The sequence below is a fragment of the Xenopus laevis genome, chromosome 8L (assembly GCF_017654675.1).
Source record: "Xenopus laevis strain J_2021 chromosome 8L, Xenopus_laevis_v10.1, whole genome shotgun sequence".
NCBI lineage: Eukaryota > Metazoa > Chordata > Amphibia > Anura > Pipidae > Xenopus > Xenopus laevis.
The window spans coordinates 127,749,611-127,771,284 of record NC_054385.1 but is presented as its reverse complement, the minus strand read 5'-3'; the positions used below and the strand labels follow the sequence as shown (position 1 = coordinate 127,771,284).

The following is a 21,674-nucleotide window of genomic DNA, read 5'->3' as shown; positions in this document are numbered from 1 at the left end:
ATGGCATTAACGGGCCAGAGCTTGCAAATGAATATTTGCCGGTTTGAATTAAGCCGGGGGCATGGAGCACACTAGGCATCCATGTGGGATAAAGGGCAGTTACATTAGCCTGCCCCACAATGCCTTCAACTACTTGTCAAACCGAATGGCACTGTGCGCCTGTGATTGGCATCCTTGATGTCAGAAGCAATGGTGGAGCTTTTTAGTCAAATATCACTCTGGTCCCCCGTGCCGAGAATCAGATGAAGCAATGGAAGCTGACAGCGTGCTTTCAGTCTAACAGACTGCAAACAATATCAAAGCCCAACAGCCAACCCTATCAGATTGGGAGCAAGGCAAAAAAAAAGGAGGGACACGCTTTATTGGATGAACTCTTACAAGATTATTAGCTCCTTGACATGGTAAAATCATTATGCCTGTGAACAGCAGAATCCCCGTTGTTGGAGAAAAGAAGCAGGGCCTAGACATTGTGTCACAACAGTGACTTTCTTGTGATGAAAGGCAAACCAAGAATAGTTTCAGACAACTAGCTCACAGCACATACTAAAATCTTGAGGGCAGGGGTTTTAAAGCATGGGTGACTGCCATGGGCATAATAATAGCCCCTTGGTTGAGACTTTGAGCCCCTTGGATGAGACTGTAGCACATTGGCGTAACTAGAAACTTGTTAAAACTAGAAATTGGTCAAACTGGTGGGAGTTCTTTAATTTCTGTCTGGGTTTTCCCCCCTCTTTATCTTTAACGTTGAACAGGCAATTTGCCTAATATCAACTCCAAGGTCCTATACAAATGGATAGAGTTGTAGAGTTCTATTGTGGCAAACTGTGGTGAATTGTCTGTTTTCCCTTTGACACATATTTCCTTAAAATTACACAGTTGCCAGAGGCAAAGCCCTTATGGCATTTTTCAAAATTAAATTAAAATCTACGTTGTAGTGCAGCTGTATCATTGTTTCCATTTTTGGCATTTTTGGAGGGTGACTTTTTAAATTGCAGTTGGGGAAAAGTTGTGTCAGGAAAAACTTTTTCACGGGTTTAGTCTTAAAATAAGCCATATGGTTCATGGTCAAATTCCAACAATTTTCTTTAGCCAAACTGAATCCGAACCCTTAATGTCATTTGACCTTCAATCTCTTGAAACCAGAGAATTAACATATGTAATGGGATTTGGAATTAGTTCAATATTCAACCAAATATTTTGATAGGGTTGAGTATTTGAATGACTGCAAAAATTATGGGTTTGGCAGCAAGTACACCATTTATGTTAGCCCCGGCTCTCTTTGCACAGTGAAAACTTGATGCAATTTAGGTAACTACCACTCGAGCAATGACATTTTTATCTTTATGTAAATTTCCCAAAAGGAAATTAGAATTTATGCATACAGGGAAAGGCTATTTCCTTCTTCTTGTTACAAGCGCGGTGTTCGGTTAAATCACAACATAAATCACAACAAATTAGTTCTCAAGATTGAAATATCCGTTCTCTTTATAGTCTTGCCAAACACAGACAGAGCCTTATGATACTTCTAGTTCAGACTCAGCCTGCCCTGTTTTCCATCATCATCACTGTACAATGTTGCCCTAAAGCTGCCTGTAGGTGCAGTGTAGAAATTTGGTGGTTGTGCTGAAACATCCTCTCAGTCAGTCCCTCTGCTTATTGTTAGCTTATAAACCAGCTACCTTCCTGAATCTTTTTGTGTGGGTGCCCTAGATTCAAATGTTATCTTTAAAAAAGTGTTGTAATTGTAAAGATGGCCAAACATAGGCTGATATTGTATTATATTGGGCCAACTTATGCCTGGTTGAGAATTCAAGCTGGCGACAACTTTATTAGGTTGTGGTGCTCTCCCGACAAGCCTCTTTTGTGATCTAATTTCTGGGTGGTAATAACATAGAAAGAGACAGCACTGTCCTTACTACAGATCTGAAAAATCTTGAAAGACTGGCACCAGTTGAGATATAAGAGTGTTGTTCATGACAGCCATGCTTTTTGATGGGCACATGGTGGCCTGGCTTTCCTGGCCTAGTTGTAGACCTAGTTGTCTAAGACATAGTTGTGCCTGTAGTGGCTGTTGGTTAACTTTGCTTCTAAACCATAGGGCAAAGGCAAGAAGCATAGATGTTCCCCTTTTGAAATGCCTCTTAATTTGCCCCAGAATTGCCTTGGACTACAGCTCAAGCTGGGAAATGCTCAGTTCTGCCCTCTCGATTTATGGTCTACATGATAGGAAATATTCATGCCCCAGGATAAAACAAAGGGTTTTTGCGCTTCAAAACTGACTCCACTATTCTTCAGAACTAAGAAGCTCAAAGGTTTCAACCTAAAATTAACTTTTAGTATGATGAAGGCTGTAGTAATGTTCATGTAGTACTAATACCAAGGACTTGACACTGTACTGATCACGGATTATCTTGTTAGACACCATTTTCATTTTATATTAAAACTTTGTTCATATCGCCAATATCAACAGATCTTGTTTAATTCTCAGTATGTGTTTTCTCTTTCTTTACAGGAGTGCGCCAGGAAGTTGGATCCACAGAAATTACCAAAAGTGTCCATTTTACTTTCCTCATTGGATGTGTCTTTGTTGCTTTTGTGGTGGGAGCCATATTCTCAGGCTTGTTTGTCTCCTGCTACTGCAATCACATGTTTCAGAAAAACAAACATGTTGGAAGAGACCCAGAATCTAGTCTCCAAAGACCTCTATCCTTGAGAAGTCTGGCAAAGATGAATGGCCTTTTAGAAAGCCAGTCTAAAGAAGGAAGGATGGAACCTACATCTCCAAAGCTTTATACCACATTGCTTCACAGTGACAAAGAGCAAACAACTGAGACAACTAAAGCCGAATCAAAAGACCACCTAGAACTCTCTGGGCTTCCCACTCCAGAAACTACACCGGAACTGCCAATGAAAAACTTAAAGGCGTTCAAGAACCAATGGGAAAGGAACCAGAATTGCAACAATGCCAAAGAGATTCAGGGGAAAAGCCCTGTATTTCACTTCCCGGTTTCAAACTCCCAAGTGTTTCAGTTTCCAAGTACTCTGGTCCTACCAACGAACATGCATGGATATGACCAACCTCTCTCAGGCTATGTAGATGATAAGAAAATACCCAATTCTGAACGAGCTCTAATTAGGCATTCCCAGTGCTATCTGCCAAAAGGTGTTGAGATGACTACACTGGATGAACTTCTGAAGCACCTTCCAGAATCTAGTGGGTCACCGAGAAATATGTCAGGTATGATGGCCATTAGCCCACAAGCTGTGAGTCCTCATTCACCTATGTCCTTTATCAACAAGGTTCAGCCTAAAATCCCTGACACAGAAAGTGCACCTTATTATAGCTCTTCCACCCTTCCAAGAGATAGTCTGCCTAGAAGGCTGGATATCCCACCCGATGTGACGCCTCAGTCTTGTTTGGAGAAACAATCAAGAGCCCAGAGACATTCATTATCTTCTGGACATAAACTAATGAACATTGGTCCAGGTGGACCAATGATTTCACGACAACACAGCCTGGGCCAAGGGAATAGACAACACCCACCTCCACTCCTGACAAGGATGCATTCTACTGGTACTCCTGTTCCCATGGAAAGCCACAATGTCTTTCTGTCTCGCCAGCTTAGTTACCAGGAACAAACTGCTATGTCAAGGAGCATGGTAAAAAGGACCCTGTCCTTAAGACCAGATGTGCCACCCACTTCAGTGTTTTTGCCATCCTCACCTGTGAAGGAGGCAGCCCAGTTCAAGTATTAATATCCTCGGTTTGGCTTTTCTACCAGCTGATGACACCAAGAAAACAGTGAAGCTCCTTCGACAAAAATGTGAATCAGATTGTCTGCACTTTGCCTTGGTGCTCTGAAATTCTCTCACTTGGACTAGAGTTCTTCACTCATGTTATTAAGTCAACTCCAGCAACATGGTGGTTAGGGAATTGAAACAGAGAGCTGTTGCAAGCAATGACAATGACCATTATTAACAACCATTGGAACTGCCTTGAAGTTCAAGTGACAGCTTATAACATGCTGTAGATGATCGACAATGGGTCGCTGTTAAACCTTTTTTGTGTGTGTGGTGTCATAGATTGCATACATCTCCAGAGCTGAGAGGGTGGGGAACAGCAGGCCATTCAGTGGATGGTTGAACATTCTGTTTGATGGGAGACTGAAGATAAGCAAAATGGCTGGTGCCCATGGACTTTAATTATCTGTATCCCTGAGCCGAAGATTCAATGCTGTTGAGGCACATGAAACAAATTAAGCGCTTTTTCATTGCTAACGTTGACAGTATGAAAGGATACCTCAAGAGGATTAGATGAAATGTAAATTAATTTATATATATACATACATGTGTATATATATTTAGATATATATATATATATTTCACAAGGTTACTTACTCCATGTAAAAGGAGATTAATATACCCTACTGTGTAGGGGCAAGAAATTCACTATTAATATTGCTGACATTGTAAAGATGTTTAAAAAAAATGAATGCGATGTTGGTGCCTGAGCTGAACTATAAGTATGACCTCCCCACGGCCCCTTCTAAACACAGCAATGAAGCTTTCAGGAGCCAATTATCTGCAGCATCCTCCGTGGTTTCACGTTCCCAGCATTGTTTCTCGTTAAAGCCATTCTTAACCTCCAGTCACTGGTTGCAAAAGATTCGTACTCAAGATGGTGGCCATGTAGAACCGCCAGACAATAAGCACTGTGTGCTAAAGTGAATTGGACTGGCTTATGCCACACTTAATGTTTTGCTTCCCTAGGCAATGGAAGACTGAAACGCGTTGGCCAAGAGATAGAGTCCCTCCCAATGGGGGGTGGGGCAGGCATCCTTCTTAGCTATACACTTGTCTGAAACCAGTTAGCCCCAATGGATAGTCTGTGTACATGTGTGCCTTATTTCAATCTAGTCTTATGAACAGTGCGATTGTAGCAGCAAAATGTTGTGTTTATTTTGTTCCTGAGTGGCTCTTTATTTTGCAAAGGGTGCTTTTTTCCCCACATCCATTACACAGCGCTTATTTAAACGGCCTTCTCCGTAGCCAATGTTCCTGTGTGTTTCCACCAATGAAAAGTATAGGCTCTATTATTACACTCCATGATTTCCTGAAGACCTTGAGTTGAGTAAGGGCTCCCTAATCTACAGAACATCAAAATGCAACCTTCTATAATATATCAGGCACACAAGGTAGGCGGTTGTCCGACATGTGAAGATAAGCTAACAATGACATTCTAGGTTGTAAGATGGCATCCTGTTGGTATCCTCTCTTGGCAAAAGGAGGGCCTATGTGGGTTGACCCTTATCTTATATAATAAAATATAGGTGAGACTTTCTTCCCCCAGGTTGCCTGAAACCAGCCAATAGGGGGCCCGCACTAAAGGGTATAATTTGGGGTAAATACACAATTTCTCTCCTAAACAAACATTGACACGTGAGCTAAAGGTCAGTTAGGATTTAGGGGCAGTGTTTACCTGCTGACAAAGCTTATCGTAATGCAACTTTTTCATATATTTGTAACTTTTATTACAAGCTGAGTGGGCCTTTATCAACCTTTTGTATACAAAGGGCACTTGAACCCTGAAATGAACCTTTCAACTTATCATGTGTTAAAGCTGAATCAACTTTGTATATTGTAGACAGTAGCAATCAAAGTCATGTGTTTTCCAAGGGCCAGTAACACCAGGCAATTCAAACCTTATTGTACAATGGGTCTTTCCAGTTCCAAGTCATGATTTCAATAGGTAAAGCATGTCTACAGACAGCAGATATAATAGCAAATGTACCACAATAGAAACCACCTTTCCATGCTGTTCCACACTGTCCCATGTTGCCATGTTGACTTACTGTCTCCATCTTGATCTACAACAACTTCTACCATCATCATCTACATCTCCAGTCTATCCTACTGTCACCATTTACTGTCTCCTTCTTTTTTACTATTATTTGACCTACTGACTTCATTTAGGTTTACTGTCTCCATCTTGCCTTACTGACTTTATCTAGGTCTGCTCTCTCCATCTTGCCACACTGTCTCTATTTTGCCCTTTTGACTCTATATTGCCCTACTGCATCTTGACCTACTGCCTTCCTTTTATGCCTACATTATCCATCTTGTCCTACTTTATCCATCTTGTCCTACTTTATCCATCTTGTCCTACTTTATCCATCTTGCCCTATTATTTCCAACTAGCCCTATTGTCTCCATCTTGCGCTACTGTTTCAATCTTGCACTACTATCTCTACTTAGCTCTACTGCTTCCATCTTGTCCAGCTGTCTTTAGTTTACTCTTCTGCATTCCTCCTTCCCTACTGTCTCTATCTTGGTCCACAGTCTCCTACTTGCCTACTCTCCCAGTCTTAACCTACTGTCTCCATTTTTGTCAACATCTTGCCCTATTATACTTACCATCACGAAGACCCTTCCAGTTTACATATACACAATAAAATAACTGATATGCTAGTTCAAATGACTTATTTACATTTTTTTTTGGGGGGGGGGGTGTTACTTGTCCTTAAAAATAAATCAAAAACATGATTTAATGGAATTTAAATTAACTAGGAGTTGAACCCTATTCGGTGATCCCTCCAGCCAAGTGGACCTTTTGAAAGTACATCTTTGGCCCCACCAACCAGAAATAGAGCTAAGGAAAAGTATAGTAAATTATTCAGAACCCATTTAACATAACATCTATCCAGTTAAAGATATACTTTTTTTTTAACTGTCTTTAACATATTAAAACACAACTCTTATGTAGACTTACTTAAAGGAGAACTAGATCCAAAAAGAATGCTATGGCTAAAAAAGCTGCCCCGGCACAAAGGTTCAGCAGCCAAAGAATGGCTTCAAAGTTGTCCACGGCAGCTCCCCATCTTGGGTCTTGTTAGTCTATCTTTTGTGTGCCTGTGGTACTGCACATACTCTGTGTGCTCTGGGCTGCAGCTTTGAAGCTAAGCTTAGGGATTGTAGAAAAGTATAAAAAAAGATAAAAGGTTCCATCTGCTCCTGCAGGTCTGATTATTCATTAATTATTTTGCAGAGTGCACTGATTTCTATGTTGCCATTTACTGTGAATCTGATTTAATTAATAATGACTTATTATCATGAATGTTATATTCTATATTCACAGTATATTGTGCTTCAGTCCCTAAGCTTGGGTAAGTGACAGCAGCACAGAGCATGTGACGATCAGCAGAAAAGAAGATGGGGAGCTACTGGGGCATCTTTGGGGGAACAGATCTTCCCTGTGAAAGGGTTGTGGTTGCCTTGGGCTGATACAGAATCAATTCTAACCTAGTTCCTTGTAAAGATTTAGTTCTCCTTTAAAGGGTGAAAAAAGCCACTTCCCAAAGATTCTGCTCCTTGATGATATCTTTGTGTGATTAATGAAACCCAAGTCCCACTTACTGCCTGCCAACACTCTGCTCAGTCTCTAATATGAGCGGTTCATATCTGCCCCATCGTCTAGTCATTACGCAAGCCTCTGTGTATTGGGAAACTCTGCTTTTGGCACACGGCTATGGCGAGGAGTGCAATCCTCCGAAAATTTTACTGGCATTGTCTACATCCCTTTTTGTTTTGTTTTTTAAAAAAAAAAAGACAGTGAATGTAAAAATTTGTAGAAAAAAAAAGAAAATGAATAAAAGAAAAACAAATGATGCAGTTGTGTGTGTCGTCATTGTGTCTTAAACAGGAACCGTGCCTTTAAAAGGCAAATGAAATATCTTGACTGGGCTGTGGCCTAACGCATGGAAAAGCAAGTAACCTGGTATAAATAGGGAATATAAATGAAGTAAGGGTAATTTGGAGTTATATTTATATCTCACTAATGAACATGAAAAGAAATCTTAATTGAATTGCATTAGTCATCAGAGTAATTGCTTAGGAATAGTGGAACAGAACTAATTTGTTTCCCATTAAATATCTTGCCTTAAATAGACACTAATAAGTTACAAGGTTTATGTGTGCTCAATAAGCTATTCCCTCATATTGCATGGAACAATATGGCACCTCCCTCCTCCCATATGTATAAATACAAATATACAGAGAAGGAATGTTCTGGGCAAACAATAAGCTATACTCTCATACTGTACTGTCTAAGGGTATCAATATGGCACCTCCCTCCTCCCATATGTATAAATACAAATATACAGAGAAGGAATGTTCTGGGCACACAAAAGCTATACCCTCATACTGTACTGTCTAAGGGAATCAATATGGCACCTCCTCCTCCCATATGTATAAATACAAATATACAGAGAAGGAATGTTCTGGGCACACAATAAGCTATACCCTCATACTGTACTGTCTAAGGGAAACAATATGTCACCTCCTCCCATATGTATAAATACAAATATACAGAGAAGGAATGTTCTGGGCACACAATAAGCTATACCCTCATACTGTACTGTCTAAGCGAATCCATATGGCACCTCCTCCCATATGTATAAATACAAATATCGAGAGAAGGAATGTTCTGGGCACACAATAAGCTATACCTTCATACTGTACTGACTAAGGGAATCAATATGGCACCTCCCTCCTCCCATATGTATAAATACAAATATACAGAGAAGGAATGTTCTGGGTGTACAAAAAACTATATACTCATGCTGGAAACAATATTGCACCTCCTTTCCACATGTATAAATAAAATATATATAAGAAGAAAGAAGGAATGTGCATACATCACTGTCTAAGGGAAACAATATGGCAGCTCCATTCCATTCAGATGAATACAAGAAGGAACGTTACATAGTTACGTAGATGATGAGGTTGGTAAAAGAGACACACCTATCAGGGTTATCTATTTGTCCAAGTTCTTCTTGCTATCTGGAAGATCCATAGGATCAACATGCATAGAACGACTTCACTCTACTATAATACCCAACAGGATAGTTTTGCCTCCAGTAATCATTAATTATATCAAAGTTGGAATAAAGTACACGGTCATGTTTTATAATTACTAGGGATGCACCGAATCCATTATTTTGGGTCCGGCCGAACCCCCGAATCCTTTGTAAGGGTTCGGGCGAATACCGAACCGAATCCAAATTTGCATATGCAAATTAGGGGTGGAAAGGGGAAGACATTTTTTACTTCCTTGTTTTCTGACAAAAAGTCACACGATTTCCCTCCACACCCCTAATTTGGATTCGGATTCAGTTCGGCCAGGCAGCAGGATTTGGCCGAATCCGAATCCTGATGAAAAAGGCCGAATCCCGAACCGAATCCTGGATTCGGTGCATCCCTAATAATTACAGAAAAAAGGAAATCATTTTTAAAAAATTATTTGAATAAAATAGAGTAAATGGAAGACGGACCTATTCTAAGCAACTTCCAGTTGGCAGTCATCGTTTATTTTCTATAGTTTGGGAGTTGTTAGCTGCCTGTTCCTGCAAATAGAAAGACCAAACCAAGTGTGAGGGTTCACATATCGTTAATTGCTTATCCTACGCATCCGGTTCTCTCCTACTGATCTTACATTCCAACTGCCAAGTTGCTGCCTGGTTGCTAGAGTAATTCATCCTAATAACCACATATAGCAGTCGAAATTGCAAGCCTGAGAGCTGCAGATCAAATAAACAAACAAATAATTAAAATGCAAATATGCTAAAAAATAACAAAGGCCGGCTGTCTTACACTACTGTCAATATGCCCAAAATGTTAAAGGGATAGTTCACCTTTAAGTTAACTTTTAGTATGTTGTAGAATGGCTAATTCTAAGCAACTTTTCAACTGGCCTTGATTTTTTACATTTTACAGCTTTTAAATTATTTGCCTTTTTTTCGTCTGACTCTTTCCAGCTTTCAAATGGGGGTCACTGACCCCATCTAAAAAGCAAATGCTCTGTAAGGCTACAAATATATTGTTATTGCTACTTTTTATTACTCATCTTTCTATTCAGGCCTCTCCTATTCATTCTACAGTCTCATTCAAATCTGTGAATGGTTGCTAGGGTAATTTGGCCCCTAGCAACTTGACGGCTGAAATTACAAACTGAAGAGCTGCTGAATAAAAATAACTCAAAAGCCACAAATAATAAAAAATGAAACCCAATTGGAAATTGTCTCAGAATATCCCTCTCTACATGATACTAACAGTTTATTTAAACTACCCCTTGAAGGATACACACTGAAGTGTGCTGTAAGTTTCCCATTAGATATAAAGGCCCTTTATCATGGCTGCTTTCAGATGTTTCCCCACTAAGCCAATTACAGAAGCTCACGCCTCCCCGGGGCCTCCAATCTGGCACTTCAATCAGACACACAAGAAAACAACGAGCCTCAGATCTGCAAAACGCGAGCCGTCAAAAACAAACACGTAACGTTATCCGCACATAATGAGCCATGAATCACCATCTCGGCAGACAGAGAGTCTTTAGTCAGTGTATTCGGTCATTTCTTACATTTTTCAGATTAAGATTTTCTTTCTTTGTAATGAAAGTGGGTCGGACAAATGGACGTGTTGGGAGATGATATTGCTTTCTGGTTGGTTTGTCAATCTCATTAATGAAATTATACACAGCATTTATATTGTCTGACGGCACTCCTGGGGTTGTTTACAGGCAATACATTTTTTTTGGAAGACAAAAACTTAAATGCAGGCAGAGAATATATAAACCATTCATATATCTAAACCTCACTGTTAGCAGCAGTCCTGCCCAGCCAGTGGCTGCACAGATCCTATTTGACCACCATTGTAAGCAGCAGTCCTGCCCTGCTTTATGGCAGCTGAGATTCTAGCTATCTGTATAACAGAGCTGTCCCAGTGGCTGCACAGATCCTATATGATCCCCATTGTAAGCAGCAGTCCTGTCCTGCTTTATGGCAGCTGAGATTCTAGCTATCTGTATAACAGAACATTCTGTCCCAGTGGCTGCACAGATCTTATCTGATCCCCATTGTAAGCAGCAGTCCTGCCCTGCTTTTTGGCAGCTGAGAGAAATACAATATAAAACAATATACAACAAACGTAGAATTAGTTTGCTTTAGGCGCTGTTCCACAAGAAAGTATTGGTATATATTTCTATTAGCAATATGATTCTTTATATGATGTATGGCAGCTGAGATTCTAGCTATCTGTATAACAGAACATTATCAGTCAGATCTCTGTTCAGATTTACTATGGCCTAAAGCTGGCCATAAACGCAAAGATCCGATCGTACGAATCAACGTACGCTCGGACTTTCCCATTTCCCGACCTGTCACTAACCATTCAGATCAAAGTCTTACCATTCAGATCAAATAAAGTAGTAAAAGATCAGATCAGCTGATGTTCTGCCCCTGACAACAATCGTACGATAGTTATGTCTGACAAAGCTAGTGACAGTCTCCCACTGAAAATCGTACGATCGGCAATACACGCAGAGATATTATCGGCAGCCGACAGAAATCTTTTAACCTGTGCCATCGACCTAACAACCGATTTCCGCGGATGAAAAATGTCGGGACTCTCCACACACGGTCCGAAAATCTAATGAATCGAGATCTTTGCTTCTATGGCCAGCTTTAGGCTTCAATATCTACGTGTATGTAGTGGTCTTGGGCTTATGAGAAAATGTAGTTCTTAACTATTATGGTAATTAAAACTAATGTTGTGTGTTGCTCTGAGTATCTCTTGCACTTGGAGCAAGTGAGCCTGAAGTTAGCATAAACAGTAGTTGAAGGACCCCTTAGCATGTTGGAAAAAGCCCAAGGGACATGTCATTATTAAAGGGATACTGTCATGGGAACAAAAACTTTTTCAAAATGAATCAGCTAATAGTGCTGCTCCAGCAGAATTCTGCACTGAAATCCATTTCTCAAAAGAGCAAACAGATTTTTTTATATTCCATTTTGAAATCTGACATGGGGCTAGACATATTGTCAATTTCCCAGCTGCCCCTGGTCATGTGACTTGTGCTTGCACTTTAGGAGAGAAATGCTTTCTGGCAGGCTGCTGTTTTTCCTTCTCAATGTAACTGAATGTGTCTCAGTGGGACATGGGCTTTTACTATTGAGTGTTGTTAGATCTTAGATCTACCAGGCAGCTGTTATCTTGTGTTAGGGAGCTGCTATCCGGTTACCTTCCCATTGTTCTTTTGTTTGGCTGCTGGGGGGAAAAAGGGAGGGGGTGATATCACTCCAACTTGCAGTACATCAGTAAAAGTGATTGAAGTTTATCAGAGCACAAGTCACATGACTTGGGGCAGCTGGGAAATTGACAATATGTCTAGCCCCATGTCAGATTTCAAAATTGAATATAAAAAAATCTGTTTGCTCTTTTGAGAAATGGATTTCAGTGCAGAATTCTGCTGGAGCAGCACTATTAACGGATTCATTTTGAAAAAAAAAATTTTCCCCATGACAGTATCCCTTTAAGAGGCACAAGTGTTTGTGCTGTGTTGGCTCAATAAATAGCCCTTGGTGTGTTCTAAATATTAAAATATTAACATACTTTATGATCCCACCAATGGCTCCATTCTGCTAAAGCCACATGGATGGTGGCAACGTGCCCGAACGCTTGTGTCGTCTTCTATAGCCGAATCTCCGCTCTCGTTCTCTCTCTTTCAATCAACGTCTTCCTTTCAGATCAGTGCGAATAAGGAACAGTTGTTGCAGGGGATGTGTAAATGTATTCATGAACTCTAAAAAGCAAATTAGTAAGAACTTGGCAGGACCGAAGGATGGATGCGTTTTCTATCCGAGTTGGACAAAGTTCAACGAGAACGAGAAGTGAGGTTTTTTTTTAGCTGTTGTAGCACATTGACGCGACTCAAATGAGATTGATTTTATTGTTGCTTCTTTGGATGTCGGTAATCGTGAATCAAATGAAATCTGTAAAGTCACAGGCCTCGTTGTAGATAAACAAAGTGACCGAAAAGATGTATTGTGGTTATGTGCAACTTCAGTAAACAGCACAGGAAATGGTTTCACTCTCCAACACAATTTAAAGGGATACTGTCATGGGGGAAATGTTTGTTTCAAAATGCATCAGTTAAGTATGCACTGAAATCCATTTCACAAAAGAGCAAACAGATTTTTTTATATTTAATTTTGAAATCTGACATGGGGCTAGACATATTGTCAGATTCCCGGTTGCCACCAGTCGTGTGACTTGTGCTCTGATAAACCTCAGTCACTCTTTACTGCTGTACTGCAAGTTGGAGTGATATCACCCCCCCCCAGTTGCCAAACAACAGAACAATGGAAAGGTAACCAGATAGCAGCTCCCTAACACAAAATAAAAGCTACATGGTAGATTTAAGAACAACACTCAATAGTAAAATCCAGGTCTCACTGAGACACATTCAGTTACATTGAGTAGGAGAAACAACAGCCTGCCAAAAAGCAGTTCCATCCTAAAGTGCTGGCTCTTTCTGAAATCACATGACCAGGCAAAATGACCTGAGATGCACCTACACACCAATATTACAACTAAAAGATACATCTCAAAAAAAGGAAAAAATATATTCCAAAAAATATATGTTTTCTTGTAGAACAGCGCCTAAAGCAAACGGAGAGAGCAAAGAAACAGGAGCGTAATATGGTGTAGTATTTTCAATATGTTAGAACACCCTGTGATGGAAAAATAAAAATCAAGAAATGTTTTGATAGTGTGGGTTTCCCTTTAAAAAGACCTACTCTTTCCATCCCAAAGTGTGTGCAAACGAGATTGGTGTTTTCTAGTAAAATTGCCTACTTACAAGATAGTGGCAGTTATATCACATGTAGTTTGGTTTCCCGTATTCTCCTCTCCACTGCCAACCACCATTAGGCTCCCAGATAAGAATACAAAAATTGCAATAACCTTTTATTAAAAAAATCTTTTTTAAAAACATTTAGGGGCCGATTCACCAAGGGTCGAATATCGAGGGTTAATTAACCCTCGATATTCGACTGGGAATTAAAATCCTTCGACTTCGAATATCGAAGTCGAAGGATTTAGCGCAGATAGTACGATCGAACGATCGCAGGATTATTCCCTCGATCGAACGATTAAATCCTTCGAATCGTTCGATTCGAAGGATTTTAATCCAACGATCGAAGGAATATCCTTCGATCAAAAAAACTTAGGAAAACCTATGGGGACCTTCCCCATAGGCTAACATTGAGTTCAGTAGGTTTTAGATGGCGAACTAGGGGGTCGAAGTTTTTTTTAAAGAGACAGTACTTCGATTATCGAATGGTCGAATAGTCGAACGATTTTTAGTTCGAATCCTTCGATTCGAAGTCGTAGTCGAAGGTCGAAGTAGCCCATTCGATGGTCGAAGTAGCCCAAAAAACACTTCGAAATTCGAAGTTTTTTTACTTCGAATCATTCACTCGAAGTTAGTGAATCGGCCCCTAAAAATTTACACTCACATTTGTTTGTAAGGTTTTGTCACATATAGGCAAGTCTTTCGGCGATATCACCAGCTGTAGTACAAATTGTTGTAATGGACACTTTATCTTCCCCAAAGGTTATTATCCGCTGTGCTTTCTCCTGTTATTATTGTCCATCTTGAAAATGGGAAGTCGTGCCTGAGCCAGATTCACAGATCTTTTATCACATATTGGCTGGTTTAATCCTCATATAGAAACCTGAGAAATTCCAGTTTACAAATGGAAGGTGATAAGAGATGGTCAGGAGAGCCAATCAAAACGTGTGTCCAGTCTCTGCCAGTTCCTGCCGTTGTCGTATGAAAATACTACACCATATTATGCTCCTGTTTATTTGCTCTCTCCGTTTGCTTTCGACGCTGTTCTACAAGAAAACGTATATTTTTTGGAATATTTTTTTTTCCTTTTTTTGGGACATTTTTTACACAGTTGAGAGACTGAAAGAGAACTGCAGGAGGGTATCTCTAAAGGGCTAACTATTTCTTTATTGTTGTATTTTTTTTTTGTTGTGTTGTGTTTTAAAAGATACATCTGCTGGGTCAGGAATGAAATTTTATATTGTAGAGTGAATTATTAGCAGGCTAAACAGTGTAATTTAGAAATAAAAGCTACATCATAAAAATCATGGCAGAATCCTCAGCATTTGAGGATTTCTGAAACCAACACAACTTCCTACATCTGTTTTTTTCCCACCATGGGATGCACTTGATGATTCAGGCCTGCATTTCTCATTGGCTGCTCAAATTAAATTCAGAATCCCCCGCAAACCCTCATTTGCATTTTCAAATTTGAGCAAGAGTTTAAAAAACTCCATCATCTGAGTATAAATAATTCTCCTGATCAGTTTTCCAGAGGGTTCCAATTAGGTTTGGCTGATCAGTTATGAATCGGAAATGAATCCAAAGCCCTGAGATTCGACTGAATCCCTAGTTGGCAGCTGGTTGGTTGGTTTGTTAATTTACTTTTGATATTGTTATGATTGTTTAATATTATTATGTCACATAATAGTATAATCTAATTATAATGTAATTGCATAATATCCTAATTGAATTATAATATAATTGCATAATATTATCTAATTATAATATAATTGCATATTATAATTATAGTATTTTATTTTAATATATGTATGATGATATTCCAACATATTTACCTTCATTGTTGGAATTCATTTTTATTTTGGTTCTTTTTGTTACATTATAAAACAACCTAATAAAATAGAATAGTATAATATAAAAATGGTAATATAGGTATGGGACCTGTTATCCAGAATGCTCGGGACCTGGGTTTTCCAGATCATGGATCTTTCTGTAATTTGGGTCTTCGTGCCTTAAGTCTACTAGAAAATCATATAAACATTAAATAAACCCAATAGGCTGGTTTTGCTTCCAATAAGGATTAATTATAACTTAGTTGGGATCAAGTACAAGCGACTGTTTTATTATTACACAGAAAAAGGAAATCATTTTAAAAAATTTGGATTATTTGGATAAAATGGAGTCTATGGGAGACAGACATTCCGTAATTCGGAGCTTTCTGGATATTGGGTTTCTGGATAAGGATCCTATACCTGTATGATGATATTTTAATATTGTTCTTATGATATTACAACATATTTACCCTTAAATTTTTTAATTTTGATGCAATTTTTTTAGACGAATCTGTAATGTTAAAAAAAAAAATATATAAGTTTTATATTATTGTAAAATAATAATATTATAATAAAATACAGGTATGGGACCTATTATCCAGAATGTTCGGACCTGGGGCTTTTCTAGATAACAGATCTTTCCGTAATTTGGATCTTCATACCTTAAGTCTATTAGAAAATCATGTAAACATTAAATAAACCCAATAGGCTGGTTTTGCTTCATTATATCTTAGTTTGGATCAAGTACATGGTATTGTGTTGTTATAATTATAAAGAAATGGTAATCTTTTTTAAAATTTAAAATTTTTTTTGGAGATGGCCTTCCTGGAATTCAAAGCTTTTTGGATTACAGTTTTTTGGATAATGAATATATATTTCTATTATTTACTTTTGATAGACTATCTTTCCCACAAGTTGCAGCACTAAGGATGAACTGGATCAAAGCACTTTTTGCAGGATTTAGTTCAACTAAACCAGATCAGGGACTTATTTACTTTTAAGGGCAGAGACACACTCGAAGATTCGGGAACATAATTCGCCCGTCGACAAATCACCTCTTCTTCGGGCGACTAACTCTCAGAATTGCCTTCCCGCCGGCTAGCATCTAAATCGCAAGATCAGTCGCCCGAAGAAGAGGCGATTTGTCGCCCGGCAACTAAATCTCCCCGAATCTTAGCGTTTGCCCTTACCCTAAGATTTTTTTCTCAATATCTAAAACCTGCCCAGATGCAAGCTAAGGTTTTGCATTTAAAAAAAAATGGTATCAACAAAAAAAAGGAAAACTGCAATTGTAATCTCCAAATTTAATAAATCTATTTCCTTGAAGCTCTCAAAAACTGAAAATGACAATTTTTCTCAAATTTTAAAATGCAGAATAGAGTTGGAATTCTTTTATGGAGTCGGCTGACTGCAATAGTTAAGGATTCAGTCCATTCCTAGTTGAATATTTATTTACTAAAACTCAAATTTATCAAATTTTTTTACTAAAACAAAGTTGACTTAACTCCCGTCCACGAACTTAATTATCAAAAAATCGGCTTGAAAAATCCGTTGCAAAAAAAAAACGTTTACAAAAAAATCGTCATTTCGAAAGGTCAAATTCTAGAGTAATGTCAATTCTTTTTAAACTCTAATAGTTTAAAAAGGAAAAAAAAATGTTATTCGCAATTTGAATGGTATGTTATTTATGAAAAAATGATATTGAATAGTCCCGACCTGAAAACTTGAATTCGAATCGGGTTTTCCTCGACTTTTTTTTCGACCTCGAACTTTTGTGTGTCTCCCATTGGCTAGTGGGCATCATTTTTGAAGCGAAACTTGGCAAAAATTTGGTCCATGACTACTATTAACGCATTCACTTCTACATGAACCCGGCAGGTTTTAGGTGGAGAATAGTCGAATTAGAACAGGGTCGAGGTTGGTGGTTTTAAATTCGAATTTTTAAATTTTGAGCAAAAATTTTGAAAATTCAGATTTACCATTTGAACCTTAGTAAATCTGCTCCAAAATTTCCGAACAATCCAAACGTTATTGAATTGTCGCCATGGCAACTCAAATGTATTAGCTTATCGGACGTGAGATCACAATGTCAAGAAACATCTTCCAGGTCATCTGCCATTGACTACTTCATGACCTCGACAGGTTTGAGATGGACTATTTTCAGATAGGGATTTCTAGAAGTTTTGTGGAATAAGAAATCTCAAAAAATGCGAGTTTCCCTCTTTAAAAACTCAACCAGAATAATTTGAGGTTTAATAAATAGGCCCCTTAATGTGGATACATAACAAATGTACATTTTATATATTTCTATAGTTCTTATTTCTTTTTGTGTTCTGGGTGCCCAACCAAGCAGCCATAGATTAAGGAAAGCCGCGGTCTGGAATCCATTAGCAGCCCTATTTTATAAATATTCTAGAGGATAAGGTGACCCCTTCAGAAATTTCTTCAGAGAAATGTAGAAATCGCTTCAAACAGCAGACTTTTTCCCCCACTCATAAAAATAGTATAGCGCACCATTTGCTTTCGAGATGAGCGGTATGACCTTGCCGTCGACAGCGTAGGGCAAACATAATTAAATTGCGTATGGGAAGCTGGAAAAGGTTGTTTTTTTTAGAAAAAAAAAATTCTAATATAAACAAGTTTTTGCGATGTGCTTATATTACAAAAGAAAACAACATTATTCTTAATTCCTCTTGCGGCTAACAATATCTATCATTTTACGATCCAATTTCACCTCACCCACTAAAAGTAAAGCAGGCCATAAGTCTTGCCGACACTTTAAACCATTCGCTTAGAAAGGGTACACGGTATAGATTTAAAAAAATACAGCAAACATTATTGGGCATTAGATGGAGCCGAGTCACTGGGTATTGCACTTTTATACAAAGAACTCTAAATACAGCGATTTCTTTCCCCAAATTGGATTTAAAGAGTGCTTTTATTATTTATTACTTTATTTCATAAACCCTTGCAGACTGTGTTCAAACCTTTTTTTTTTTAATTAGTTTCTGTAAAGCAAATATCCGGGTTCACATGAAGCTATCAGATTTATAAATTCTATCCACCAAGCTGGGCAGGCTCACTTTTTTAGAGGCGGTGAATTCCCAAAGATTGGGCGACTGGATCAAATTCTCTCCTGTAGGAAAACAAGAGGACTTTCACCACAAATGTTCATTTCCAATAAAACTCTGGCCAATGAGAAGCCACAAGTAATGTGACCAATAAATGTAGCCTGACCGCACAGAGATAGGCTTTTCCACACTGATATGTAAATCATTTAAAGGTGAACTTCTCCCACAGAGGTCCCCATGCCCCCACCCAAATTACATTGGTGCCAGTCCTGAAACTGGGCCCACCTCATGTACCAGCACGGCAGAGTTACATAGAGATGTTGGAGGCTGCCATTTTCTGCCAATTCAGACACGGTTTATCTCTGCTAACCAGAAACGTGCACAATTGTAACCTACCTGGTCTAGAGCATGTTCTTGGACATGTTTCTGGCCAGATTTAGGCCTGCTAATAGTTTGTATGAACGAATAAGCATTTTTAAGGATGCTTATATTTTGGGAATGAAACATTGTTTATGAACTTATATTGAAACTTCTTCTTGGTGGGTGCCCTAGTGGGCCCCAAAGCATTCACAGGGTAGGTACAGTCTAGGTTACAGTAGCACTATAGATAGAGCATTACTTCCAAGGCCAACATCATTCTATATCGAAGTATTGGTGTCAAGTTAATCTACAGCTCTTGCTTCTCAACATGTCAAGGAGTCCCTATCCTTACTATGGGGGGTCGAAATCTTATTCACCTTGAGACAAAAATAGTATGTCAGCTTCCTATTCTTGTTTGTGGCATTTAATTGTCCACATATCCGAAGAGGTAGACAACCCTAGCCTGAGGTCTTCTCTAACTTCTCTGGGACCTACTCTTCACCCAAAACTACACAAACCCTCCTCTCTGTGGCAAAGCCAAGAGAAAGATGATTAATCTTCTCTTTCCCTTTATATTCAGTATACACCAGACTTACAAAGGAACTCTTTCCCAACCAATTGATTTGATGTCACTTGATGGGGCCACACACATGCACTAAGACCATAAAATTGATCTGGAAGATTGATTCCATACACACAGTGAGGGTGCTGAGAATGGAGTGGAAGAACCTGACTGCACAGAACCCTGACCTTAACCCAACTGAACCCCTGTGGGATGAATTGAAACCCCGACTGTGAGGCAGGCCCGATCATTGACATCAGTGGTCAACCTCACCAATGCTCTTATGAGGAAATGGAATCAAATCCCTCCACCAAATGGAAATCCTTCCTAGAGAAAAGACTGTTACAGCAAAGTGAGGACCAGCTTTTGATCAAGACCCATGGTTTCTGGATAGATTGTTTCAGTAATATAATGTGTGTATATATATACCTGTATATATATATATATATATATATATATATATATATATATATATATATATATCTTTGATGCATGGTGTCTTGCAGCAAGTCCTTTTCAAAGGTCATATTACAGGCTGAGGGAGTTGAAATAATATTGTGCAGTTGACTTTGCTTAGTAAAATGATACTGGTGCCAACTCAGGGGAATATGACATGAGTTAGTAGGCAACAGGTGCAGGCAGGGATTGAGATAAACAAGTACAATATATGGGGGTATCATGTAGAAGATTTAATCTGGCCAACATGTGTCAGGCTGATGTAATGGGTTATGAATGCAAAACTCTGTCGGACAGGCGTGCGCTTTTTCTTACTAGCATTTACGTCTTGGAAACTCGTCTGTTCCAGTCTGGTAACCCAAGGTGGTGGGGCCGTCAGGATGATGATGGGATATCAATAAAACCTGATGACAATAACTGGGACTATTTATGAAACAAGCCTTCTGCTTAGTGATTTGTAGCCAACGACTCACTGGAGATAAACTTGTTGGCTCAAAAGAAGTGAGGATTAAAGGGTTGATATGAACTATGACTGCATGTTAATGACCAGGCGGCTCAAGGTGACCCAGCAAATCTCAAAGTATCCAAATCCTCATTGGAAAGCACCAACATTTATTTAGAAAAAAAGCTGAGAAAAGACCAAAGGGGTTGATTGACCACTAAAGGCCATATTGACAGCAAATGGAGCCACAGTTTTAGGCCCCTAGTCTGTGGTGCCTTATTTTACATCATGAGATGAAGCTTACAGGCATGGGAAGCATAAGACTAGTTTATACTGAATATAATTATAGTTTTGTACTAGGATCAGGGTTACCATAAAGAACTCGGGCGCCACGTAGACCTGCATGGCCACACTTCTGACCTCTACTCAGTCTGGGCCCAAATTGGCCCAGACTCCACCTTAACTCAAGAAGCGAATATAAGCACAAGTATATCTATTTATGTAGAAAACTCTCCAAGGTAAAGCCGTGGCCCAGGTGCTCCTGCCCCAGGCCCTCAGCTCAGAGGAGCAGTCAATCCGTATAGAACAATGAAAGGTATAGGGCACTCTGAGACCCACTAATGAAAGGTACATGGCACTCAGAGAGCCCTATTCCTTTCATTATTCTATACGGATCCACCTTAATCCACCCAAACCTCACCCTTAACTTTGGAGAAACTTGCTGCATGAACACTACTTTACTCAACGTATCCAGACCCCTGTTGAGAAACTATGGGTATTAATTTGAGGAGTCATTGACTTAAACCCAGACAGAAGTGCAAGAGCACCAAGGGATCAAAGAGAGTGCCCGTTATTGTTCATTTAGAGAGCAATTCTGTCCAAGGTATGGCTGCACTCTATTACTCATTGTCAGTAGACACAAGGCAGCCATGTCCTTACAGGCATCTCCTTAAGGACATGGGTAGGGGGATGCAAATGTGATTCTCCCTGCCCACCCTCAAACACAGGCAGAATTGTATTTATTGGGGGGACACGTCTCTGCACTCCTGTGGTATACTCTGACTGGGATACATACATCTGCAGTTAGATTGCAGACTGCAGTTCTGTTGTCCCTCATGCATTCACCTCCTATGAATAAAGCTCAACAACCCCACATTGCTTTATCAACCCCCATAAACATAGACCTGGCTCTCAATGACTTGATAACTGCTGTGCTCACAACAACTTAATCACTCGCTTTGTATACAGGCAGGGGGCAGGTTTT

General features: G+C 39.2%; 2 protein-coding genes across 4 annotated transcripts in view; one reads left to right on the top strand and one right to left on the bottom strand.

The window, feature by feature from the left end:
• sema6c.L (semaphorin 6C L homeolog) overlaps positions 1 to 4,471 on the top strand; it is a 123,233-nt gene extending 118,762 nt beyond the window's left edge. For all 3 annotated transcript variants that reach the window (XM_018231503.2, XM_018231502.2, XM_041573634.1), the window contains one exon: positions 2,513 to 4,471. In XM_018231503.2, the coding sequence (XP_018086992.1) occupies positions 2,513 to 3,756 (1,244 nt within the window). In that variant the 3' untranslated portion in view covers positions 3,757 to 4,471. The remainder of the gene's footprint in view (positions 1 to 2,512) is intronic.
• The window catches only part of LOC121397224 (CD48 antigen-like), a 626,518-nt gene that overhangs the window by 479,630 nt on the left and 125,214 nt on the right, over positions 1 to 21,674 (bottom strand). The window lies entirely within an intron of this gene.